The 15955-nt window shown below is 37.8% G+C and overlaps 1 protein-coding gene across 3 annotated transcripts in view; it reads left to right on the top strand.

The window, feature by feature from the left end:
* VAV3 (vav guanine nucleotide exchange factor 3) overlaps positions 1 to 15955 on the top strand; it is a 162470-nt gene that overhangs the window by 82347 nt on the left and 64168 nt on the right. For 2 of the 3 annotated variants that reach the window (XM_084527440.1, XM_084527442.1), the window contains exons 16-17: positions 12743 to 12844; positions 15397 to 15497. In XM_084527440.1, the coding sequence (XP_084383566.1) occupies positions 12743 to 12844; positions 15397 to 15497 (203 nt within the window). The remainder of the gene's footprint in view (positions 1 to 12742; positions 12845 to 15396; positions 15498 to 15955) is intronic. The other variant, XM_084527441.1, reaches the window with a different exon arrangement.

Raw genomic sequence — 15955 nt, 5'->3', positions numbered from 1 at the left:
GAAGTTCTCTTCCTGTATTGTATGAGCATACGTACCTCAGCTCTACTACTTTGTCTTTGGAACTACTTGCCAGGCTAATTATCAGGGTTAATTCCTTATGTGGCAACTGCTTTTCTTGTCATTGCTGTGATGAGATTCATTCTTTTTTATTTCATTATAAGATGAAAGAAAATACTGAAACGAGAGATGTGAATTATGTCTCATGGGGACACTGAACATTTTCTTCAACCCACTGAAATTTCCTTGTGCCTATTTGGTTAACGCTTCTTGATCACCATAGAGCATGGAGCCAGGTGGATGAGGTCGTCCTCACAATGGCATTAGAGACCTTTTTCTTGAAAGGCCATGTATTAAATTTTCTCACTGGCTTCATATCTGAATCCATTAGTGTAATACAGCATGCCGTATCTTGTGCTGGTTTGTACTGAATTCAGTTTGTAATCATGACGTCTAGTTTCCTAATTTAATTAAGTCTTTCTCTGGTTTCTCGTGCTTTGTAATCCGCTCTAAAAATGGCCATCAGCATATTTGGCTTGAGTGTATTTTACTAGATAGGAACATCTTATGCAGAAATGCACTTTAAAATGAAACCAAAGAAGAACTTAGGTTGGAAGGGGTGTGTGGAGATGGGCTACTTCAGTCTCTAGCCCGTAGCAGGGCTTAGGTTGCTTGGGGCCTTCTCTACTTGAGTTTAGTACTGCTGAATTTCAAGATGCACTGAACCAATATTGCAAAGCCTCATGCAACAGTGTTGCAACATGCCTTTTAATTAGGCTTTACTTAACATCTTTCACAAACTAAAAAGTGTGTGAAACATCTTGCAGACAAACAGGCCTTTTAAAAAGTAACTAGTTCAAATTTCACCTTCAGAAGTACTATGATTGTAGCTTCTGCTTTGACATTGTTAGTGAAATCACAATATTAACATCATCCCTGAAACATCAGTGGGAAACCCAACATCATTATAGTGATTAGTGCACACGTTAATTGCGTGGAGTTAATGAATCTGATTCTTTTCAGTTTTACATTCATATAGAAGCTTTTTCACATTTGACAGCTGTATGGTCTTAAAAAAAAACAAAACAAACAGAAAACACAGAACCTCCACAAAAAAAGTGGTTTTTAATTTTAACTGTTATATTAAATTTTTACATCACGTAGAGTTTGTGCAGCAGGTCAGGTAACATCTAATATATTCTTGAAAAATTGTTTCAATTAGACATCAATTCACCCTGTTTAACTCAAGGGAAGCAGAACAGATCATCTGATTGAAAGGAAATAATCCTGAGATGCAGTGATTCTCAAACCCGATAGGTGTGTGTACAACATTTTAGATTAGGCAAGCTACATAAATTGTAGATAGAGCTCATTGGTTTTCTAGATTTTATAGAAAAGTAATATAAAACACAGAGTAGGTGAAAATTGTTCTCTTACCTATTATTTCCAAATTTGCTTTGCACTCTGTGACTAATGACATTGGTCAGATTCAGCTCAAACAGATCTGTTCCCTCAGATAGAGCATTAATAATGCATATGCATTAAGACTCCTTCTGAGAGAATATTTGAGCTCTGACATATTGAACACTGACACATTAAATTAAAGCTTTCTTATCAGGGTACTTCAAAAACCTAAGATACCAGTTGCATTTTCCAAATAGCCTGGAAAGGTGTTTCACTTACACCAACCTCACATAGGTGGCTACCAAAGCAATAAACAAACATTTGCCATTCTTCTCCATCAGTATAAATATTTCAGTACTGCAAAAATGAATACAAAGTTCTTGTCTGCCGAAGAAGAAGGGCTGCCTGTTCATTGCTGAGATTCCAGTTGTTTGTGATCAAATGTTTTTCAGGGTTACAAGCAACCATTCACAATATATTTATAGCTATGTGATTTGTTTAGATTATTCTGGGCACAGCAAAAACCGTGTGAAGATTCTGCATATGATTAAGAGTGCAGTGTAAGGATAGCACAGAATGTGAAAGCAAAACAATTTATGAAAACAGTGTGTAAACACTTGGAGATAAATATACTTTGATACTGTGTCTTCTGGTTCAAAAAAAAATAGATTTTCCTGTCCTTATGTTTCCACAAATTACCTTATAACATGTGAGTTATACTGCTATGAAAATTAGTAAGCATTTCATAAACTTGAATATCAGCATGAGTTAAGACTGCAGTGATACCACATGATAAAATTTAAGTACCACTGTCTAAATACTGCCTTTGTGCAAGGTGTTATTTTTTTTCAGTCTCTAAACATGTAATGCTGATTTTGTCCTGATACTTTGACCATGTGAACAAATGTGCTAGTTCCTCCCTGCAAACCCATGCTATCCTTTTTGCCTACTTAGCAGATTTAGGTGTTTGTCCAGCAATTCACAGATTTATGGTCCCATACAGCTTGTAGTTTTACGCTTTCTATGCCAAAACAGAAGCTTGTATTCATTAAACGTGAATTTGTGATAGAACATTTGACATTTATCACAGTGAGCAACTAAAGTTTACAAATCCAAATTTACATAATGCTCTCGTAAGGCTCAGCCAGTGAACATTTAAAGTATACGAAGTACTTACACTTTTGATTACAAATAGTCAAGTGTGACAGAGTTCTTATCAGGTGGTGGTGTCCATGCACGTTACATGAGAATGGATTAGCTCAAAGCAGTCCATCTCCCATACTTTTCAGGGAAGAAGCTTGATAAGGACAAAGGAGAGCCATTATCTTGTTTGAAACAATGCATTACAGTTCTAAAAAGTTAACATGATGATTCCTTTGATCTCAGAAAAGCCACTCATCATATGATCAAATAAGTAAATTTCCTTGCAAAGTCTTAGAAGTTGTACGTTCTTGATCAAAAGCACAATTTACTTGTGATATGGTTAATTTAATTATATAACATGTATTCTCGATGGAGACTCTTTGATGTGACAAACCAGAATGTCTGAGTATTAACATATGGAGAATTGATTGATTGATTAATTCAGTAAATATCTTCTTCAAAGATGGTTCTGAAATATAACAGCCTATCTGGAACAGGGAAAATGAATTAGCTGTAAATAATCAGTGCTGCTCCTTGAGGAGAGAAGGTGGAAAAGAAGTTGAAAATAATCCTTTGGAAAAAGGCTGTCTCACCCTCGTCTAGTGAGAACACCTTTTAAGAACACTATTTCCTCTCTTCATCTTTTTACAGTTAATTATAAAATCCTTGTAAATACCCAAATGATTTATTTGTATTTGTGTCTCTGCCCTTTTGCTTGGTTACTGGATTACACAGGTGCCTTTCTGTTAGATGCTAGCAGGTTGTACGAAGTGGTCAGTTGAAATGGTGATAATAGCTCAGCCACCAAGTTTCACGTGGAAAGAGAGGACGTGAAGTGGCTCTGCCGTTTGTGGGCAATGGGATGCTTAGGGAAGTCTGCATGACAGAGCAGGAGCTTTTCATGAAATTGTTCACAGGAGGTTTTGTTGAAAGCTCTGTCTTCTTTGACAGTAACATACATGGTTTTCTGATTCATAAAAAATAACATGGATAGAAATTAAAACACTTGGAAAAAGTAGCTAACATCTGCCATATTTATTGCCTTACTAAATTTTCTAAAATTTTCTAAGATGCATCCAGTTGAAGTGGCTAACTTGTAAGGTGCATAAAATTTTGAAAGTTGGTCATTTGAGCAACTAAGCAGGAATTTTAGGCTGAGTCCTTCAGATGAGTAACTTCAGATGGCAGTTAATAACTTTGATCTAGTTTTGATGCATTTTCTGTGGCGATGTCAACTATTAGTTTAAGTGAAAACAGAACGAAAACTTTAAGCATCTGTAGCTGTTAATCTGTGCCACTGTCTTGGTAGGCTATATTGCATGATTACAGCATCAGATTTCCTGTCACATATGCTTGAAAATGTTCTTTAGCAGTTTGTACTCAGGGTGTCCATAATCCTGAACTGTTCTGTTTGGAGCATTTTAAATTCTTATAAGCATAACATGGAGTGCAGAATAATAACAGCTCCAAAATGCAAAGGTCTGAATCAGGGTTGAGAGTCCAAGAGAGTTCAAGGTATTGAGTTTTATCTGAGCTCCCTGTAGTATTTCTTCTTTTAATACTTAAAACAGTTTTGATTCAGTGCAGACTCTTTACCTGATACTTGATGCACCTGCTTATTTGTTATGCCTCAGGGCTCACGGCTGGGCATACAGACATTTAATGATTTTTCTAAAGCCACGTTTTAATTGAATGGAAGGGCTACTCGTTTTCAAATATAATACACTTTTGAATGATGGGATATTCTGCAAACATTGCATACAGTCAAATCCTGTGTAACTTCTTCTGATAAGACTGCATTTCTTGAAGTGACCGATATGGGAAAAGGAGCTTCACAACCTGACCTAAATAGCATTAATGTTTAAAAACAAAATACAACAAAAACCTGGCCCCTCTCCCCCTGATTAAGATGTACCATCTTTTTCCCTTTTGGAGGAAAACTGAAAGTTGTTAGTCTGAGAACCTGTGGCTCTGCTGGACAGCGTGTTCCCAAACCAAGAGCACCCATAGCGGTGTGTTTGCTGCTTTTCTCCGTCACACAGAGACATGCTTGTGGGATTGCTGCTCTGGGAGGAGAAGGTGCCTCTTCTATCCAAGTTGTCTGTCCCAATTAGTTATGATCATCTGGAGCAAAGTATTTGGACTTGAATCATGGAATGGCTTGGGTTGGAATGGACCTTAAAAATCATCTCTTTTCCCTGTTCTGCCATGGCCAGGGATGCCACCCTCTAGATCAGGTTATCCACGGCCTTGTCCAGCCTGGCCTTGAACACCTCCAGGGATGGGGCATCTACAGCCTCTCTGGGCAACCTGTTCTGGTGCCTCACCAACCTGAGAGTGAAGAATTTCCCCCTAACATCCTCCTGAGAGAAGTGGCTCCATTCAGGCAGTGTTTACAATGCTTTCGCTTTCCCTGTGTCTTGTAAGAGAAGAAATGATCTACTCGGCAGCGTCTAGGTCAGCACCTGCTCTTGTTGTTACCCTGTCTTGTTTTGCTGCTAATTCGCTTTTGAAAGGATCTTGCTCCATCCATTTGCAAAGGGGCACTTACTCGTTTGTCTGAGTTTGATGTATTTTTCTTTTTTACTCTTCTATATATGCTGCAATTCTTGCAATGAATCATATCTATGCTTTGCATGGTGGAAAGGTGATGTGGAAAAATCTGAGGAATATCAAATTTCTCTATTTTTTTTCCTGTAATAGTTATTTTTTTCTTTCCAATTTAAGAAAAATAAATTTAGATTAAAATTACTTGGAGTCTGGAAAGGGAAGTTGAGTTGTTAATTAAGTACTCCAGAGAAGCAATTTTTCAACTTTAATTGAAATGTTTGTAATGAGTATAAGCAACACCTTCCTAGAGGCCTTGACCCAGGGAAGAAGGGGGGAGGATCTGTACAGGTCTTAATTGCCGAAATCTAGCTAGTATTGAAAAGCTGCCAAGGAAGCAATTAGAAGAAACGGCCCTCAAAATGCAGTGAAAGAGACAGAAGAACCAGTCACTGGTGGAGAACAGCAGCGGACCTCGCAGCCAGATGGCTTAAACCACCATTTTCAGCTGGTAGTGCTAGAGGTAACAGTGAATGGATTTAGAATAAAAGAGATTTGCTTTATGTTGTTCCTAGATGGCTTCGTTTAACTCCCCGTGCCTGCAGAATATGCTCCACGATGCTAGACTTGGCGCTTGCTCTGCTGCCGTGTGACTTCTGGTCACGAGGGCTGCATGAAGAGTGTGGTACCCATAACCAAGAGGCCAAAGACCCCAAATCCTAGTTGCTTCTGCTCTTTACATTTTATAATATCTGTCTCTTCTCTTGTATGCTCTTTTTCAGAAGAAGTCATGTTATTTGCATTTCATTAATTTCTTATTTAAAATTTAAACCTTCTATAAGAATTTAATTGGTCTAATCAACGTAATACTTCAAATTATTCCTTTCCTATATTTCTGTTAATTTGTTGGCAGCCAATTTGTTGGCTTTCAGAATTATGCTCATGAAAAATAAACTTCAGACAATAGTTCTTAAAGTCTCTGAGGTTAAAACTGAAATATCCGAAGGGCAGATCTTCCTTGAAGGATCTCCAACAGAAGTAAAACATCCAAGGGAAGATCCAGTCAGTATGTCAGAATTGGTGAAGTAATGATTTTTCATGGTGTGTCTTCAGAAATGTCAGCTTGTCAGGGACAAGCTACACCAAGCTGTTTTAGCCTTCCTTTATTTAATCTCTTGGGTTATGTTGTCCATTGCAATTATATATTTAATAATTGCATACATTTAATTTTAGGGAGTGATATAAGAGTTTGGGGGGCTGAAATTTTAGTACTTTTCTTGGTGTATTTTATTTTATAAGCCTTAACTGGGTAGAGAAAATTAAATTGATGGTAAAAAGAAAGCATATTTGTGCCTAACCCACTGAAGAAATCAGCTTGTTTGTTTAGCCTGACCTCCTGTTGTGAAAGATATTTTTGTATAGTTCTTGTTGAAAACAAACAAATGTCAGAAGGCTGATAAAAATTAAACTGTTGCTACATATTAGCCAAATGCCTGCTGTATGCTGTTTGTATTCAGGCACATTCTGATCTTTCTTTTCTCAACAGAAAATGATTCTTATTAAGCAAGGAAATACCAGCAAAACATCCCATCTAACTTGCTTGGTATTGATGTTGTACTCTTTCCACTGTGTTGTGCATCTTGGAAACACATCAGAGCCAAGATGGTCAAAATTCAGTTTTGTAAAATGAGGCAGAGTTGATGTTGTTAGCTATTTCAAGATTGCCAAGATTCATTGCTTTACTTGGACTTCAGTATCAGTGCTTTGTTCATGACGTGTTTGTCATGAAGGTTTGGAGTTACTTCGGGTTTTTGAGCTGATATCCCAACTGCTGTAGGAAAGTAATAAAAACATGGTTTCAACTGTTGCATTTTATTCATGTGCACAATATTATAGTAATTTGAGATAGGATAGCACAGAATTTATTCCTTGTCCTTTAGGTATGGGTATGGGCACATAGATACCTGTACGTGTGGCAAGATAGTCTTGGACTGTCAATGACAGTATTCTGTGGTCAGTTGTGCCATTAACCTAGGTGAAGGTGATTCCCAAAATGAATTCCCTCTGCAAAAGCTTGAGGGGACTGTTAATAACGTGACGCTTTCTGACGCTGTTTATAAAGGTGTTGTGTTATGTGGGTGGCTGAAGGAAGGGCGGTCTGTGCATCGATTTACTTCTCTGAGAAGTAAGAGTCAACTGCATCACTGCAAATTTGGGGCCTTTTAAAAAGGGGAATATTTCATAGGCACGAGGTCAGCAAAAATGGAGTGCTTACAAGTCTGATACCGGGTGTGATTGTGTAAGACCCATGGTAACTCTTTTCTGCCCTGTGCTCTCCAAACTTTGCAGCTGAGATCTGCCCAGAGCTGCGGGGCTGGCTGAAGCAGATGGTCAGTCCTTTCCTTCAGTGGTGGCTCTGATGGCTTGTGCAGGGATAAGAATTGAGTGCCCAAATGACGAAGGGGACTAGCAAGACAAGCATCTGCAGGTCTCTGGGTTGGTGCTGTAGCAGTGAATTGGTCCCAGTGGGACTAATATTCTGCAGGTTACTTGAAAAGAGAAAGCTTTACTAAAAAGGCTCAGGGGCAGCCCAAGGACGTTGCTGTAGTGACTGGAGTAAATCTGGATACAGTGCTGTACAGGAGAGGGCACTCATGGTTGTCCCTTGCAAAAATTCTGCTGCTGAATTAAGGAGAGAATTGGTAAAAATTTCTTAATTACAGATTGACTCTGTTTCTGTATTCTGACATTTTGTCCCTGCTAGAGTGTAGGAGTTATAACAGCTGGGGGAAAAAGTAGAAGAGAAACAGGGAAGCCACTTTTGACTCCCTGTAATGTTTGTAAGAAAAAGAGGCAGTTTTACAATGAAATAAGGGACAAATTCTCTGTCACTACTTACCTCAGATTAAGTATTGCTGGTGTAGGGGTGACTTCCTGCTCCAGATGCTTATCAAGATTTTTCAAAAGCAGCGCTGGAGGATATGTTCACTGGGATGAGTACAGGGCACCCTGTGATAGACGTTGAGAAGGCTGGACTGGTGACTCCAGCCCACCCTGCCTAATGGGGAAGGAACCAAGTTTAGGTCCTAAATCAGATTTTTCTAATACTGGCCACAGAAATTGTTTCAAGTCTATGAGTGAATTTTTGTAACAGTTGTGTGTGAGTTCCTCTTCATTTTCCTGGTAAGAAATACTACTTTGCAAGACAATATTCTTAGTTCTGAGTTTAAAATTAATACTGGCTTAATATTAATTTTCTTCTGTATCATGGAACATGCCTGCATATTGGGAAGTAAGTTTTTTTGGTACCGTGTCGTAACAGCTCTCATCTGTGCTCTCAGAGTATCAGTGTAGGGCTTGAATGCTAAGTCCTCCTTTATGGTTGGAGGTGACTATGAAAAGTTGTGTGCTGTGCCATGGCTGATGTTTTCCCTTTGAAGTTGCCAGATTTATTTGCTATTTTTTAAAACTGAAAAAATAGTATATGCTGTTCAGAGTGAAAGGTCGTATGGAAAAAAATATCCCGTGGTTCTTGTGGTATGGGCCATGGACAAAAGATGAGTTGGTTTTGATCTCTAGTTTGTAACTTTTGTGTGGTATCACAGAAGAGGTATTAGATTTATAACATAAAAACATATGTTGATATGTAGGTACGCTACATGTATATAATGTTTAAAAGTAAGATACTGAAAATGAAAATACCAAACCCCCAGATTTCTTAAGCTTCAGACTTGATGTTAAGAGACATGTAACTTGATATATCCTGCTACAGTGCATCATCGCAGGCTACGTCAGACTTGGCTGGTGTGACAGAGTGTGACTACAGAGCTGGGTTTGCCATAATGCAGCATGACTGAAAGGTGCTAAATATGAAAGTCTTCCTGTCCACAGTTAGCAGGGAAATATATGTATTTAGATAAACCTTTCCTTATTCTACCTCCACATTTACAGTTGTTCAATCTTTCTTAATGTCAGTATTAATCTCACTGTATTTTCATTCGCTTTACGTTACTCTGCATTCAGAGGAAACAGTTCTGGTTTTGCACTGTTCTTTTCTACTGCTTTTGTCAGAATATTGACAACTGGAAACTGCTTTCATATAAATGTGATGTTTTTTTTTGAGGGGTAAGGAAACGCGTTCTTGTCTAACATGAAAAAACGATGCATCTAAGTACTTAATATTTTTAATAGACTTATCTCTTTAAATAGAGAATCCTAAGAAATGATGTGTATAAAACCAAAGTTTTTGAAATGCGACATTCTCAAATTCAAGAATACATTTTGCTGATATGTGCCCATTCCCATTTTACCTCAAATTGTAGACTACCAGGAGGAATAATCACAAAGAAAACAGGAATGATGCTCTTCTCAGTGAATATAATGGCATGGTTTGTTTTGAGGCTACCGTTTGAAAGTACATTTAAATCTAAACCTCTGCCCAATCTTGCTTTTTGTGCACACTTTTGATTCCTGCTCTTTCTTGCACAGGATCCTCTGCGATATTGTGAGGCTTCAGTCCCTTCAAGATTCATTTAATGTGTGACTGATGTACTTCAGTGGCATCTCTTTTGCTTTTTTGTTTGTTGTTGCTTTTCTTTCTGGCTTTGGGGTGAGAGGGGGAATGATATGTTTTGAGTGGTGGAAGTGACAGCAAAATTTAAAAGGCTCTTCGGTTTATGAAGACTTGTTGCATACCCCTAAAAGAGCTGCTCAGATGTAGGTCTTTTAAAAACAGCAGTTCTAAAGATCTTTGTGCAAGTTTGGCTTTAGCCAGCAAGTAAATACGTGAAGCTCAACGGCAGTGAATTTACAGGGAGTATGAAAGGCTTGTAGGTGGTGGAGAAAATGGGTGTTTAGAAAGAAAATTTATTGAAGCAGTCTTCAGAGTAGAATCACTCAACTAAAACCTGGTGGGATTTACAGAACCTTTGAGAAATGATGCACTTACATAATCCTTAAGAACTGCGGAGTATTTGGATCTGAGCTATGCCCTTCTGTAGGCCATGATGGACAAGGTAAACTTAAGTTTGAATTGCATTCTGAACTTTGTATTGTATTACACCTTTCCAGTTTATATTTTTCTATTTATACAAACAGGACACACGTACAAATTTTGGCATACAGTAGAAAGCTGAAGGACTAAGTCTGTTCATCGGGATAAACCTTGTCTTGGTTAGGACCTGGTAAGCTGGTAGTTTAGTCCATGGGTGAAATAAAAACAACTTACTATGTTATTGGAAGGCCTTGTGGCAGCTCCTCTGTGAAGGGACAGCTTCATTCTTTGCCATTTTAGGACTATGCTTCATTTTTTCTCTCAGTAATTTTTTCTAATAGGAGTTGTAGAATAAAACTGAATGGCTTTACAAAAGATGAAGAAACTCAAATGTTCCTTTTAGTAAAAGTATGAACCCAGTGCATCGCTATTGTGTTAATAGGAGGGATATTTTCAGTAGTTTACATGTATTTCGGTCTCTGTGGAAGAGTCCTAGGGAAGAGTGGAAGAGAACTTTTACGTATGACAGAAGCTTAGTCACAGAGTTGCGTTAAGCAATGGCATGCAATTCTTTGGTTTGTACTTGAAAAATGGTCACGATGTTAGGATTAATTTTATATGCTTTGAAACGTGATGAGTCTCTGCACGAGGTGGGTGCTTGTGACATGGTTTTGCAAGCTATGCTGGTCTGAATCAAAGGTTTGAAGACAAAACTGGTTTAAAAACAGCTTTTGTTGCAAGTGTAAGTATTGTGACTCATTCTAGAGTTTTCAGCATTGTCTGTAGTGAACTGTGTGGCCTCAGAGGTTTTATCAGACCCTTGGCAAATGTGTTGTACAACACAAGCCTTGCTCTGCAGAGTTAAGAACCCTAAAATAGTGCATTGTTTTTCTGGTTTTAAAAGTTCTTCTGTTTTGAAGATTAATTGAGCCTGATACCTGTACCTTCCTGCTCTGAATAGGTAGTATCTGTGCCTTTTTGAGTAGGTCTTGTAGTGTTGACATCTTGCGTAGCACAGCAAGAAGAGACACCAGTGAGCGAGTTAAAACAGTACTGTGTGAAAGGCTATTCTCGAGCATAAAAGCAAAATCCCATTTGCTTTCTGAGTATGGTTTCATTTTCAGCACGTTCATTTTCAGCAGGCAGATTAGAAGTCTGACCTTTCTGACACTGGGTACTTAAACAGATTCTCGGAATGTTTTTTTCATAAGCCTTTTCATTCAGTCCTGGAGAGATTGATGCTTGCATGCTTACTTATATTTGTTTCGTTGCAATTTGTGGCTGTTCTGTGTTATAGTCCAAAAGTTATTTATAATACATAAAAATGAAACTTGCCCAATAAGTACCTGCAACTTTAATGCCTGAATTTATAATTATGTGTGTCAGGAAAGCTTCTTATCTTTCCTTTTGAGTATTGTAGATTATTCCATTCTTATCCTCTGTTGTTTCCCTGTTTTAATTCCTATGCATCCCGCGTTCCTTTGTTTTTGCAAGAAATACCAGAATTCTATGGAGTCCTAAACGTTCCAAGATAAATAATCTTTAAAAATACATTAATGCGTCCTACATATATTCTTTTTGTCTAGGATAGTCTAGCTTAATGTCATCGAGTATTAAATTATGCACCTAGCACTTCAGTGGTTCTGTTTTTGTTAGTGTAAGGTAGTTGCATTTTTGTAATTTAAGGGTATCATTGAATTAAAGGAAAAGACATGACAAATCACTTAAAACTTCCTGTCCTTTCTTTCCTCACGGAAATGTGGAAAATGACAGAAAAAAATGGATTACTTAATAAAATTTAAGTAAGCCTGCAAACAGTCACCAGTGCAACAAAATGAGTGGGTCATATTTAACTTAAACTCCTGCTTTTAAATGGGATCAGTAGGGAGGATAAACAAGAGACAGCAATGGATTAGTGCTTAGGCAAATTAGATGTATGGAAATAAGTCTGCAACTACTGTGTTGTGGTGTTTTAGCAGTATAAATAGTGATCTTCTGCTTCCTTGTTAAATCAAGGTTGTGTAGCAACAGCTGTAGGCATTGAAGAAGCTCATTTAAGAAACACTAACAGAACCCCCAAATATTTTCTAACTGCTTTTGAATTCGCTCGTTATCCAGTGTATTGTTGCATACTTGTGACCTAATTGTCCCAGATTTGCTGCTTACGTTTTTCTAGTGGCGTGGTTCTGAAACTGTGAGCTGCTCTTCTTTGTAGATACACATAACAAAATATTTGAGAATGAAGAAGCGAGTGTTCTTTGGGTCTGTAAAATGAACCTACTCAACGAGGATTAAAAAGCAGACTTGTATTTTCATAGAATCGCAGAATATCCTGAGGTAGAAGGGACCCACAAGGATCCAACTCCTGCTCCATACAGGACCAACCAAAGTTTTTTGATGTATAGTAACTGTTTTCTAGTTACAGTGATAGCTAAAACAGTTTGGATGTATTTTAAGGATCGTTTATGCAAGATACAATGACTCAGACTTCATTTAAAGGTGTGTGATAAAGTCCATGTTTTGAGTTCACCTCAGTGATAATCATTGAAGTGTAAATAGAATTAGTTGTTCATGGATTCAGATTTCCTGCTGTGAATAGTGTATTATGTTCTAAATCTCCTTGGTTTAAAACAGATTTTCAAATAATTTTTATTTTAGGTCAAATATACGACCAGACTATGCGGATACAAGCTTTCATGAGTTCAAAATGCATACTTTCAGTCGTGTGACGTCTTGCAAGGTCTGTCAAATGCTTCTGAGGTAAGAATTTTAAGCCCCTCCCCCCCCCCCCCCCCCCCCCCAGTAATATTTGAGTGAAAGTGTGATGAAATACATGGCTAGCTGGTTACCTCTACAGGATGGACAAGCCATAAAGCCAGTCATATACAGCATGAGTGAGATTTTATAATTAAGTACCAAATATTAGCAGCAGTGCTGTTCAAAGATCAAAACCTGAAGGTGCTACCCCATTTCCCATTTGTCAGAAGGCTGCTTTGTCATAATTACCTTCTTTAAGAATTCCCTTATTAAAGAAAGTCATGCTCGTAAGAGTAAACGATGGCCATTTTATACAGTGTTGACCAGCATGGCTGGTCCACGGGCCCCATAGCTGTAGGCCATCGGTCCCAAGAACAGATGGAATATTTTTTCAGAAAGGCAGATCATGACGATGCTTATAAACGTTTGATATGGGGAGATTGCTTTGTGAAACAGAAAATAATTGTCTCACAAAAGCTCTGCTGAACTAGAAATAAGTCGGCAAATTAAAGACAGATGTTACAAAGCTAAATAAATGCTAGTAGACCACAAATTCTTCCATGAGCGAGGATTTGTAAGACTAACTTGAGCTGAAAAAACCTTGTTTTCTTTCTTTCCTATGAAGTACGTGCATGTACATGCACATCTGTGGTTTCACATGGATTACTTGAGCTATCTTTAAGCTACCTGTATTTCTGTAAACACAGAATGTCTAATGCTCCAGATGTATATATCGAACCTAAGTTTCATAGTGGAAGCTGAAGTTGCAAAAGCTCTGTAAACTTGGCCGGTTCAGGTGCTTATGTTGCATATTGTTGATGCTAAAAAATTAAAATGTAGCCAAAGCCTTTTATAAAGGGTGTTCAGAGCATAGGTTGTGTTTTTGTTAAGCACAGGTGTGGAGGAATACAATAACCTCATGTATGTTCCTTCTTGCCTTTTTTCCCTTCAGCAACCTTTGTTCTGAACAGTTTTATTGACTTGGATTCTGAGATTTTTTTTAGATGATGCTTTGCTCAATGCAATAAGGTTTAAGTGACTATGAAGACTGCTACGGACATCCTGAACTGAGAGATGGCATGCCTAATTTTTGAATTTGAAGCAGAATAGTTGAGTCATTGTCTCTGTTCCTGCACTGGCTGCTGTTGCTGAGAAACGGTTGTCTTGCTTTCAGGACACAGGCTGCATGATCCTGCACGGTTCTGCACAGGCATGCCAATTTGCTCCAAGATAGCTTAGGTACCCCTAGGTGCTATTTCGTGATATGTAGACATGTTCCTGGGTACCTAAGTAGTATTGAAAGCGTACTGGGTTTGTGGTCCTAAAATGGCTAAATATTTTTGAAAGGAGATTGTCATTTTAATCTTCAAAATGCTAAACAAAATAGCATGCAAATACTTGAAGTGAGGTTTGAACCTTTGTGCCTGATCTTTCTGAAGTGGGGATAAAATGTCGGCCTTAAAAGCATCTGTAGGGATGGATGATTTTGTCCTATGCTCTTATGTAGAGTCTTGTATTCCTGTGTAGCAATAAGAAAAAACAAAAACGGAACAAAGTGGATTAAAATATTTTTATATTTGTCTCTAAGCGTCTGTATTCTGATACTTAAAATATTAATGTGCTTCTGAGTTTAATAAAATAAAGGCAATTAATTGAAGTCTAATACCTGTTGTAGTAAATAGCAGTTGCTGTATGTTGCAGTCAGGTTAAACCTGTCCAGTCCCGTGTTCCGTACATGAAACTTGATTTTCCTTTGAAGCTGAAGATGTCATGTTAGACTAGGGTGTGTAATCACTCCAAACTGGTCAGGATAATCTCGGAGACAGCCAAGTCTAGTGTGAAGATTAAGCAGACACATCAATAGATGGAACTCATGTAATTGCTCAGAGTTACATGTAAAAGACTGTTAGCCCTTTTGTGGATTGTACCTGGGAGAAAAGCAACGCACAAATCTGAAAATAAATGTGTTCTCAGACTCAAATTCGGATTTTAATTCATTAAGGGGAATTGGAGAACATTTAGAGTAAGGAAAGTTACTCCTTAGCAGGTCTGAATGTTAACCGAAGTATACCCAAACAGCTTATTTTTGTATTTATTTAATGGACATTTTTAAAGTTGAGAATATTTGCGTTGGAGCCTATAAAATCCTTAGTACTTACACATATATTCGCACTTAGGGCTTTCCCAAAATGGATCTATTCTTCATGTTGTCTGAGCGAATTCCCATTGCAATGAAGCAGTGTAGCTGTATGGTAGGATAGATAATGCTACAATTTCAATTGTGCTGTGTCAGGGTTGCTTTGGGCTAAATAGGAATGAAGATTGTTATTCTATCAGTAGTTCAGAGGAACTCTCTGGTTGTTATTTTGAAATGGCTAGCAGTGACGAAAAGCTGATGAGCTGCTTGTCAGTTGTTGTCGCTGGTTCTTGGGTCTTTAAGGACTATCATTATGCAACAAGGCAAATGGCATCTAATGCCTTCTGCCATGTCTCTTACTTCTTTATGCATGGAATTTATCACTTCTAATGTATCACTACCTAATTTTATTTTACAGGGGAACATTTTATCAAGGCTATTTATGCTCTAAGTGTGGAGCTGGAGCACACAAAGAATGCTTAGGAAGATTAGACAATTGTGGCAGAGCTAATTCAGGTGGTAAGTCATTTTTATTGTTAGAATACCATTTTTAATTAGGACATAAAACTTGCTAGATATAATTAAGGTTTAATTTACCCCTAATTTGTGTTTATTGTAACATACATGCTTGTGAAACTACCATTTATAAGTACAATTAGAATTGCATTTAGAATTCATGGGGACTTTTATTTGTACTAAACTGAGTTGTTAAAAAGCACAAGAGAGTGAACTGTTATAGGTCAAACACAATTTCTTTGTTGGTGTCCTATATATACAACAAGAAGTAGATCTGGTTTTAATCATAGACGGCTCACAGGTAACACTTAGTGTATGGCATATTGTCTAGCATCCCTTGTTCTCCCTTGATGTGTGTATAAGTTTTGATGTTTTACCCTTAGCTCCTGAAACTGTGTTGCCTCAGCATCCTTTTTAATCTCGTTGCTTTCCAACATTTCTGGCCACTCACAATATTCAGA

This window comes from Aythya ferina, assembly GCF_964211825.1.
Source record: "Aythya ferina genome assembly, chromosome: 8".
In the NCBI taxonomy this organism is placed as follows: Eukaryota; Metazoa; Chordata; class Aves; order Anseriformes; family Anatidae; genus Aythya; species Aythya ferina.
The sequence above is the reverse complement of the archived record's forward strand: the minus strand, read 5'-3'. Positions and strand labels throughout refer to the sequence as shown.